The sequence below is a fragment of the Halyomorpha halys genome, unplaced genomic scaffold (genome assembly GCF_000696795.3).
Source record: "Halyomorpha halys isolate HHAL.00 unplaced genomic scaffold, Hhal_1.1 Scaffold194.1, whole genome shotgun sequence".
NCBI lineage: Eukaryota > Metazoa > Arthropoda > Insecta > Hemiptera > Pentatomidae > Halyomorpha > Halyomorpha halys.
The window spans coordinates 507271-518836 of NW_027108392.1; the positions used below are offsets into that span (position 1 = coordinate 507271).

At 26.0% G+C, this 11566-nt stretch overlaps 1 protein-coding gene across 12 annotated transcripts in view; it reads right to left on the bottom strand.

The window, feature by feature from the left end:
• Positions 1-11566, bottom strand: part of Arms (Ankyrin repeat-rich membrane spanning) — a 110116-nt gene that overhangs the window by 71095 nt on the left and 27455 nt on the right. Inside the window, exon 1 of one of the 12 annotated variants that reach the window (XM_014418378.2) lies at positions 10711-10847. The exons of 8 other annotated variants lie outside the window; for them this stretch is intronic. In XM_014418378.2, the coding sequence (XP_014273864.1) occupies positions 10711-10737 (27 nt within the window). In that variant the 5' untranslated portion in view covers positions 10738-10847. Of the gene's footprint in view, positions 1-424; positions 572-2182; positions 2446-5912; positions 5932-10710; positions 10848-11566 lie in introns of those variants that run through there. 3 more of the 12 variants (XM_067046707.1, XM_014418376.2, XM_067046710.1) reach the window with 3 other exon arrangements.

The window sequence follows — 11566 nt, forward strand, 5'->3', positions numbered from 1 at the left end:
TAACTTAATAAAAATAAATGAAAAGTGACAAAAGCAACCTTCATTCCCAACAGTAATTTTCTCCTTTTGTTGATTATAAAAAGATCAATAAGATGTCAACTAAGAAAGAATTTAATGCTTTTGTAAAAAGAATAATATTTATAACTGAAAATAGAATGGATCAAAGGAAAAATAAGTAAATTACAAAAAACAGAAAAAAAAAAAAAACATATTTAAGGATTTTTCCATTAAAAGCTTTTTGAAATTCAATTTTGGAATGTAAAGTGAATACATCTTTTTTTTTTTTAATTACATAATTAGCATTGTACAAAATGTAGGTTATAAATAAACTATTATATAATACGTAAAAATATATAATAAATAAATTATGTTAGTAATATAAGTATTGTGTATATTCTGGTATGGTGAAAAGAAATTAATTTACCTTTAGATGATTAAAATACACAGTAAGTCTTTACTTATGTCCTACTCTCCTAAATACTAATTCCACTTTTTTAAACACGGTCTTCAATAAAAATGATAAAATGATAGTAACATTCTATTTAAAATATATTAGCTTTATTATCGAGTTCACTAAAAATAGTCATGATACCTAATAATTATTACAATTTTCTTTGAAATTATAAATTCAACACTAATTCAAGGCCCAATAGGAAAATAAGTTTATACTATAGCTGGCAATGATCAACTAAATAATAGATGTTCATTAACTCGGCTGTTCATAGAGCTTCAATAAATAACTTTAATAGCTTTAATAGAGGACGCAGATTACTTTCAATTGACTGGTTTAGATTAGCAAACTTGTTTCTTGTATTGATTCATTAGACAACTAAAAAAAAAAAATAACCAAGAGGACATAAATATTAAAATTACATAAATGATTAGATAATAACTGATTTTAAATCAGTCAGTCCATTAAATTTAATATTAGCTCATTAGATATAATGATATTATTTTTTTTAAAGTTTTGTTTTTGGACAGTTTCTTGCCATAAAATCTAATGACTGTCATGAAATATTAATTAAAAATTTTGTTACATACGTGATTTAATTTAAGTAAAAGATCTTTAAGTTAATTCCTGTCACTAAGTCAGTTATTTTGTTTTGTCTAACTGAACTTAGTTTTTTTTTTTATGACTTAATTATTTTTCTTTTTACCACTAGTTAAGTGGGTACTGGGTAAGCAGGGTTCTACATTATTGAGGAAGTAACTGTTAAAACATTCTTCATACAGTAATACAATAACATTGCTTAAGAATTTACACTATTTTTAGATAAATTAATTTGTAATTATGAACATAATTAATCCCAAATGATTACCCACACTTAGTTATCAACTTAGGTATCTTCTCTGAAAATATTGCACAAACAGACACACAAATATTATATTAATATTATTGTTATTATAGCCTATATTATGATTTTGTTATACAAATATAACATACACCTCAGGGTAACTGAATCATTCATTAATTTCTAGTCTGTTTAGTATAACTTGAGTAAGAAATAGTTTATATGCAACATGGATGATAAGAGTATAAAACAAGAAAGTTATAATGACCATCATCATCATGATTGTGAAAGTGGAACCTTACTAAGAAATATATTTCTTTTTAAAAATTATTGGGGCAGACCCATGTTGCCACAAGTACAAAATGTTATAATTATGTTGAAAAATTTTCAAAATCAATCAATTTTATTAAATAGGTCTGTTTTCATAAGAATAATTATTATAAGGGAATATTTGATATTTATTGTTTATGAAATTTCTATGATTCAATGAAATTAGAAAATGAATAATTTAAATTTAAAAGTTCTTTGTAATTTCAAAATAACCTATATTTACTTATTTTTGTAGATAAAACAGTTTATAAAGCAATAACAAGATACTCAAACGAAATGGGTTAAAAAGAAGATAGGAGTATTTATTTTGCAAGTCAATGTACATAATAAGCTAATTGGAGCTGTATAAAATCAATTATACATAGATTCATTACAACTTGAAAAATCATGTATGAAACAGTAATAAATTATAATTGACAAAACAAAAACCTTGACCAAACATTAATTTTATTTATGAATAGTATTCATAATTTTATTTAGATTAAATGTTCGGAATTAATATGGTAATAGTAAAAATCTTAATAATGGTAACCTAGCAGAAAAGACAAAGTACAAAATACCTTGTTCCAGATCCTTGGTCTAAAATGGTACAAATTTTTAGCCATAAAATAGCTTTAATACAATTAATGATTTATAAAATACCAACTGCACAGAGGAGTAGTAGAACTCAATTCTAAACTGAACTAAGCAAAGTTGGAAAGTTGAGATAAGACTGTTCTGATATTTTTAAAACCGTCAAAACTCATTGTAACTGTTTTAAAATAAAATGTGAACTGAGGTAATATGCAGTTTGTTTCCATATTATCTTGTTTACACACAGCTTACATAAAAAAAGACAACATAGACCATTACTAAAAACTATTAAAATGTAGCAAGCGACTGAATTTTCAACAGATGAGAGTAGCTATTAGTGAACTAATATTTTTTAAAGAAAATAAATATTTACAAAACAGTTGTAGATTGAATAAATCTCAAGGTTGCTGTTTAACCACATCTTTAAATAAGATTTGATTAAACATACGATAAAAAGTTATTGTTTTGATTAATTCTTTTGTTAACATAAGATATTAACTGAACTAATTGAAATTAAACTATTTAATGTTCTATTATTTTTCTTTACTATAAAGTACCATCTGTTAGAAAATTTGTCCAAAATAATAATAAAAAAAAAAACATTTAAAACTTAAAAGTTAAATAATTTTTTAATATGTTAATATGAAATGATAATTTTCAAATGATAATATCTCAGCCAACTGGATTGATTGCTGCAATGATACTGATAGTTGAAAAGAGGTACATGGTGCTGGCCCAGCTCAACAGTGTAACATCTCAAAAAATAGTTATTTTGAGATATGCCTGTAATCTTAGCAATAAGGGTAAGTCAAAACTGTAATATCTTGAAAATTTTTTTTTTACTTAGATTTTATGGACTATATTTTACTGAATATATCTTACTCTTATTGCTAATATTACATCAATATCTCAAAATAACCATTTTTAGAGATGCTACACAGTTGAAATGAGACAGCAATAGTGTTTCCGTTCCTTCAATAATCTTAGTTCTCAAACTGGAGCCTTACTTATTTATAACTGTGTCAAATGAGTTATCTCTTAAATAAAAACAAAAGGGGTTTAATTCTAGAGAATCTAATCATGTATTCATTGTTAGTAGTAAGCTAGAGGTCATCTATATTTTTCGAAAAATGAGGCGACATTTTACATTTACATTTTAGGTAGGGCACAGATTTACTTCAATAAAAAGCTTTACATTAAATTAAATAACAGTATTTAATTAAAAATCTAATTTAAAATTATTACTGAAATAATAGAGTTCTTTAATGTTCAAGATGAATTTCGAAATATATTTCTCTAGAAATCAAGTACATAAATTTGAATAATTTAAGTTCATACTAAAACATGTTTTAGTATAATTTCATCATTACTGCCACTGATATTATATTCCCCTTAACTCCTCTGTATATTATGCTTTTGTAGCAATAATTTTTTATTTAGTTTGATGAATCGTTTCTTCTTAAATATATTCAATAGTTTTCAAGTAAGCTTGGACCGTGAAAAGTTCTGATCTACAAAAAAGTTTCAATACCATGTTGATATATTATTTTAGAAAAAATGAGTAATAATAAGATCACAGCAATGGAAATAATTATTAATTCTATTTTCATATTCAGGAAACCATTATACACAAATATTGAAAAGTGAAATTAACTTTTATGTATGCTAGCAGGCCACCAACATAACTAATCATTATTTAATAAATCAATTACATTTATTCATATCTTTATGAATATGATATATTTACATAATATACATAATTAATTAAGATTTTTCATTTAACTTTTTTCTCTCTTATCTTAGAAACAAACAAAAGATTTATTAATATACTAACACTAACAATATTATAGAGATTTATTTGTAGAAAACAAATAAATTTACAGAGAGAAGGGGAGAAACAGACGGTGGATTTAATTCTAGAAAAATCTCTAAGAATCATAAAAAAAAAAAAAAATTATTAATTACAAAATTAGTATCTATTGAAAAATAGAAGATAGCAGAAAATTTTGCTAGTCCATTAATTCTTCCTCCATTCAGCGCTATAGCATTCCTTGAAAAATATTATAATGAGACCCTCGTGGATATTTCAGTTCTTTAAAAACAAATTTTTATTATACATTCTAGAGAGCTAATTTAATACATCACTTAAGTTGGTCCTCAAATCTGGATTCTGAAGTGGCAATATCAAGTACTAAAATTCAACGTTATTGTAGACTTAAAGAATTCTTAACTTAAAGAAAACTCTAGGGGACCAAGCATTAGAACATTTCACTGATATAGGATACTGAATGGCAAAAGATACTTTGATACTCTGTGAAGTCAGGGACCTTGCTCCGCATAATTAACAACTTGATGTGAACTTCAAAGGGATTATCATCTCAGAATGTTATTAAGCCACCAAGAAATGCCACCTGAGGATAGCTTTCATCACGAAATCACCTTGTGTGTAAGCCCCCGGCTATAGAGCCACAAAATGTAAAACTGCCTTCAGCGGACTATCTTATAATGCCGTAAGGCAAAACAAGAAAAATTGTAAAAATGTATTTATATTATATTATTGTACATATAAATCCGTATTGTATATACACTTATGAATAAAGAGGTTTTGAAAAAAAAAAAAAAAAAAACCTTGTGAATTATAAAGGTCTTAAGATTTAAGACCTACTATCATCTCATTTTTTATCTCCTTTAGTTTTCCAAAAGTTTTATTTACATTTTCACATTTAAACTTCTGATATAGTCCACCATACATTGACAACTAATAAATAAATGTATGAAATAAGTATCTTTTTTGATTAAGATTTTGAATTGACTAATTTTGAATAAGTGTCATTTGTCACCGAGTCAGTCATTTGTGAAACACTTTGTCTCCCTTTTTTCCCTAAAGCTGGGTTTGGCATCCAGATTTAGTGGTTAGAGCAAGCCTTATCCATTTTACATAAAATAATTGAGTTAAAGAACCCTAATGAATGCATACATCAAAATATTTGACTTTTGCAATAATCACTCAGATGAAGGTCTGAAACGCTGGATGGAACATTGGCGATCAAAAAATAAGTTTTGCTTATTTTTGTTCGTCACTGACTGCACCCCAACTATCTTCTCCTCACATAAGTATGTGGTGACCATGCTACTATCTGTTGGTCACTACAAGTGGCAAGTGGCATTTTGCTACAAGTACTCTATTCTTAGCAATCCTGCTATGCAATATATCTTTTTTACTTTCTTTTCATCAAAATTTCTATTGTTTATAAGAGCATGCCTAACAGTTTAAACCAAGGGTTTCCAAAGTTAAAATACATTAGTAAAAAAACATAAATTTCTGTAAATTTATCTGTGAAAAACATAAAGACAGCATTATGATTAAAAATTTATTTTTATGTTTAAATTAGATTCAAACTCTTTCATAATCTCTTTCAATAGTTGGCCTAATGAATATTAAAATTCTGGTCAAAACATTGGCAATTATAAAATGAGTTTTACTTATATTTATTCTTCACTGACCACACCCCAAACATCTCCTCAGATAATATCCACGGTCAACAACTAATGTATCATAATAAAGTATTTATTTAACCCTGAAAGAGACTCACTATTTTAATGACAAATTTGATATATAATATAAAATCCCAAATAAAAATAATTGATTATTTTTTAGGTTGGACTATTATATTATTGTTTGGAATAACTAATCAAAGATATCATTGTACAACTTACTGTTTCAAACATCCCATTGGTTAAATCTGGTAAAGACGAGACCATTTCTAAGAACTAACAACTCATAAACTGAATTTCTTAACAATTTTTCAAGTTTAACTCAAATGACTTTAAGCTTGATTTTTAAACAAGAAAAATTGCTATCTCAAAAGCTACATTACAATGGATCTAAATGATCAGTGTTGCAATCAATTACTTACATTACTACCGTTAAAATTTTCAATAATTTGAAATTTCAATTGTATTTAGTTAGTTGATTAATGCATATTAATTAATGAAATAGAATATTTTTATGTTAAAAATAAGTTTTAATTATATATAAAACCAAAAAAAATTGATTTCAGAACTCCAATTAAAATGTCTTAATGAAATTCCAATAATATAACCTAGAACAAAATATATTTTATACTTTCTAATTCATTAGCTACAGCAATGAAAAAAGATAATAAAGATACTGAACTAGTATTAGTGTCATCATTTTTATGACAATCAACATTTGTTTTGAGGCGGCAGGGTCCTTACTTACAAACATTATATGCTTACTACACATTTATGAAGAAAACATTTTTATAAAAAATTGAATAACTATAAACAAACATAAATAAAAAAGTTACTATATATAACCTGATACAACATTATTTAACACAAAAAAAAAACTAGGAAAAAATCCTCGTATGATAGAATATTTATGTTTGTGTATTTTAAATTAATAAACTATCAGTTTTGGATTATTTATGTAAAGAATATATATAAAAACAAATAAATGATAGACTAACTTTAAATTAAACTTTTTAGTTCTGATTACATTACTTTACAAGAGTAACTTAAAAAATGAAATATAATGGGCTTAATAAAAATAAATACATTTCCAATTAAAAATGACATCATTAATCATCCTCAAAGCTTTCTTTATTTATAGAGAATAATCTGAAAATGGTATAATAAATCTTTAATCTTTTGAATTTTTTATATACACAATTTTCTTCTGCTTGCTCACTGTTGTTTCAATTTGTTCATTAAAATGACAGTGGAAAAAAATATTTTATACTCCAAGAGATTATTTAAGACAAGGTTGTTTTTAATAGAAGCTATTAAAAAATTGAAGGGGAAGAGATTGTAGATGAAAGGTAAGTTCATGAAGTAAAAAAAAATAGTAAAGAAATAACTTTTACAGAGGACCTGGATGAGAACAATATTAAGAGGTAATTATGATCAAAACAAACAAAAACAGTGTCAGAACCAAACAAAAATCTTCTGTCATCGGAGTCGTTACTGTCCCCAGTTTACTAAACACCAATCTTAAAAAAAAAAAAAGTATACAAGAACCTTGTAAATTGACTCCAACAATAATTTAATCTTGTTTAAAAATTTACCAGAAGTTGCTTCACTTTTGGTAGCAACCTAGTAGATAAATAGCTGTCTTCCATTGGAGAACAACCATGATTCAAGTCTTGGTGAAAATAATAATAATAATAAATTTTTTATTATATATATAAATGATCGAGCTTATTATTTACCATATTATTAATATTACCGTATTATTATTGACCATATTTTTAGTTGTTTTTGTATCTTTTTAGCCCTGGCAGAATTCTACAAAGTGGGACGAAACATCACGTTATAAATAGTTGTTAACTATTTTTGGTTTCCTTTAGGCTGCATCCCCTGACCATCTTCTTCATATATTAAATTTTCTAGATTAGTGGGCTTTGTTTGGGTGAAGATCATGGATGATTTACAAGTTGACTGCCCAGAAAGACACAACTTATAGTTTGTTCTCCATATGACGCCAGCTACGAATTGTCTATTAGTTTTTTTGCCATAATTTTGCAGCTATGATGGCATTTGTATATATTGTGAAATATGAAAATTTAATAACTGACAATTAAAACTTATAGTGGGTATCCCAGGCAACAATGCAAACTATGTTATCTGGTAGTGGGTAGTTAACGTATTAAAAAAAATATTCAGGAAAATAATTACTTGACATTAGTCAGGGGTAAATTGAGCAGTTGATGCATGGTGGGGAACAGATCTATACCAGGAGTAAGGTGTATCTATCGGTACCATGTCTCCTAAGACTTTCATGGTTATTGTGTATCTATTTTATTTATTTCATTCAGAAATGTATTTTATACAACTGGGACTTGATGATAGTGATGTAAGGTATTGGAATAAAAGGCAATAACTGTACATAATAAAAGTTATAATCCGTGATTAACTATTAAAAATATTTATGAGAATGTGGGTTAGGAATCACTAAAAAAATCTTATTAGTCAGAATCTCAAGATAGATAAGACAAAGTTAAGTCAGATTGGGCATGTCACTCAAATCAGGGTTGTCTCTTCCAGAAATATTACATTAATTAACAAGAAAACACAAAAACAAAAAGGATAGGTTCCATAAACAAAGGTATATGCAAAATTGGAAAAAAAAAAATAAAGGACCGCATCTTAAAAAAATAAAAAAATTATTGTCAATAAAAAGAACTCAGATAGAGTGAAATAAAAGCTAAACATTATTAATTAATTGTCTTCAGTCTGGATCATTCTTTGACTCTATAACAGAATATAAAAGGCCTAACAAACCCATGAAAGTAAATGATGGGTGTTCATAACTAGCTATGCTATGATTAGCCAAATGTAATTGAAGGGGCACTGTGGAAAAACTGTAAGTCCATTTTTTTCAAATTAGAGATATCAGTGCCATCTATTGGGATTTAATGAAAGCGTTCTATACAACAATTCATACAGTTTATAAAATGATTAGATTAGTATTACAAAGGAACTGATATGCACTACAGAAGGAAAGATAAGGTAGATTAACTTACTTTATTGAATAAAACAAAAGCATAAAATGAGATTGACTGTTTTTACCTGTATCCTTCAGTTCTTAACCACCATAATTTTCATTTGCAAAACCAGCTTGCCACTTATTAATACAAATAGAAATTCATCAAAATTCTTATTGCGAGAAATTTCCTAGGACATCCAAATCCATGCCCACAAGGTTCAATGCAGATGCATTTATTAGCAATCCATTAATTTATAAAGCTTTTTAATATATAATTATCATGCTTTGTAGAGTTAATTTTTTAAAAATATTTTCATTGATTTATACATTTTTTAAATCCCCATATCAAATAACTTTAAACATATAATTACATAATTAATAAATCTTGAAATATATAAAGTACTTTAATGAAAAATATAAGATCAGCACTTGGAAGTAATTTAATAATTATTATAGAAATGGAATTAGTACTTTCATTAAAATTTTAGATTGGAGCAGCAATATTTGGATATATTAAATTAATAATTAATAGAAAAACAAAGAAATTAAGTAAAGCATATAAATAAGCTATTTAATAATAAAATAGTATAATAATGGAAATGTTTAGAAGAAAATATGATATTTAATTTAACTATCTAAATAAAAATAATTAAACTAAATAACTCTGAGAGTGTTAATATATTAAATTATTCTCAAAATAAATTAACTTTAATTCTAACTAAGATTATTTGACATAAACCATGTGAAATATTGTTTCTGTTGTTATGTTAATGAACACAAAATAATATTAGTAATAAAAAAAATTTTTTTTTCCAGGAAATTATAGATTAGTTCGATTAAAGATTAGTTCATAAGAATAATGAAAGATTTTTTTATTTTATATTTTCATATAAAAGTCTTTTTTTTTAAAAAAATCACCCCAAATTAAATAGTTAGTGAAAAATAAACAAAAAAAAGAAAAAGAAAATTTAAATGACAAACCGTAACCGAGAGGCGCTTGAGGTTGAGGCTAGCAAAGCTGAAACGACGATTTGAGGAGCCAGCAGGTGCAGTGACAGTCAAAGTTGGTATATCCCAGCTACCAACTTCCAAATGGAAAATTGATAAACGCTTAGGAACTTTTCCTCCACTTTCCATTATGTTTGCCACACAAGATCAAAAACCAAATTCTAGAATTTACTGAGCTATCTATAAAGTTTGATGAACGATATTCTTCAAATATCACTTTCCATCATGGTGGCCTTCAGGAAATTTGTCTAATATAATGACAAAGACAAATGACAGTTTTATAAATTAAAAAAAACAAACTAAAACACCACTTTTATTATGAAATTAATGATAATGAATTAAATGCAATTATTATAACAAGCAAACAACAATTTGATGATAAGTAAAAAAGCTTTATGAAACCAGGCTGCAAAAAGAAAACCAAAACAAGGAAAAGATCAAAAATGAAAATTAAAACAAAAATCTAAAACCATCAATCAAGGGGAAAAATATGTCAAAAAAAAAATTGACAAAAAGTCTTCAATTTATCAAAATTAAAAAATGGGCAAGACAAAAAATAACAATCAAAAATGGATCTGTCCTAAGTAATCCATGATCTGTTTCATACATCTGAAGTAAACTTACTTATTAAAAAAAATAAATACATGACATTCTAAAACTAAGTACTATTCTAAAATATTATTCCAGCTGAAAGAATCAATTAGAAACAAACATTATAATAATTAAAACAGGCATAAAAGAGAAAATAAAATTATCATTGTCCTTAGTATTTTAATGCAAGTAAGAATAATAAGTAATAAAACTCAATGTTTAACCAACAAACATATTTTGTTTTAAGTTAATAACAAACTCATACAAATAAACCAAACCATATTGTTATGTTTTAATTTAAAATATACCTAGAAACAATATATAAAAAAAAAAATGTAGTTAGTATAAAATTCATTCATACATCAGAGGTATTATATTAATGGAAAGAATGTTAATATATAGTACCTTATAAAACAGAAATGAAGCAGTCATTTTGCTTGCTTATGTGAGGTCCAGTAAAAGGAATACTGGCAAGGTTTGCTTTCTGATAAGGGATTAGACTTCAACTGATAACACACACTTATCATGGCGAAGAAAGAATTAAACAATAAAACATCTACCAGATACTGATTACTACTAATGGCCTAACATTATGTAGGCGGTGGATTAGTAAATTTGCATCATATTTTAAAATATTTTAGGAATGATAAATATAATTCTTAAAAACAGAAATCAGTAGGTACGCATGAATTGCATAGTGGTAATGATATCTGAATACATTATACTATCACACAAGTTAGAAGTAATAAGTAGTTTTACAATATTGCAAAAGTCAGTCAGATTCCACAATACACAAAAATGTACTAAAGATCTTTTAAGCTCATAAATTTACTATTATCACATTTTTTAAACAATGCTAATAGTAAGCTGTTCTTATCTCATAGTAAACTATTACCATCTTCCTCAGCTCAAAACTACATATTATTCACCCGTAAATCAGCAGTTCAACAACTCTATTTTGAAAATACAAATAATTAATTATGGAAAAGGAAAAACATTTTTTTTTTTTAATTTGAAACAAGATGTTTTATTCACTAATGTTTTTTGTGAGAAGAAAATATTAATATTCATCAACAAAAAATAATGTATATATAAATTCAAGCCTCATTTCTGTGCATCTTCATCCTCAGCCCAATTGAGATGCACATATCTGTGATATTCAAGTAAATATGAAAAAAAAAACAATAATTTCATAAAAATATGTATTACTGGTTATGCTATGATACCTCATAATTTATGAGATATTAAAGCTTAAGCTATA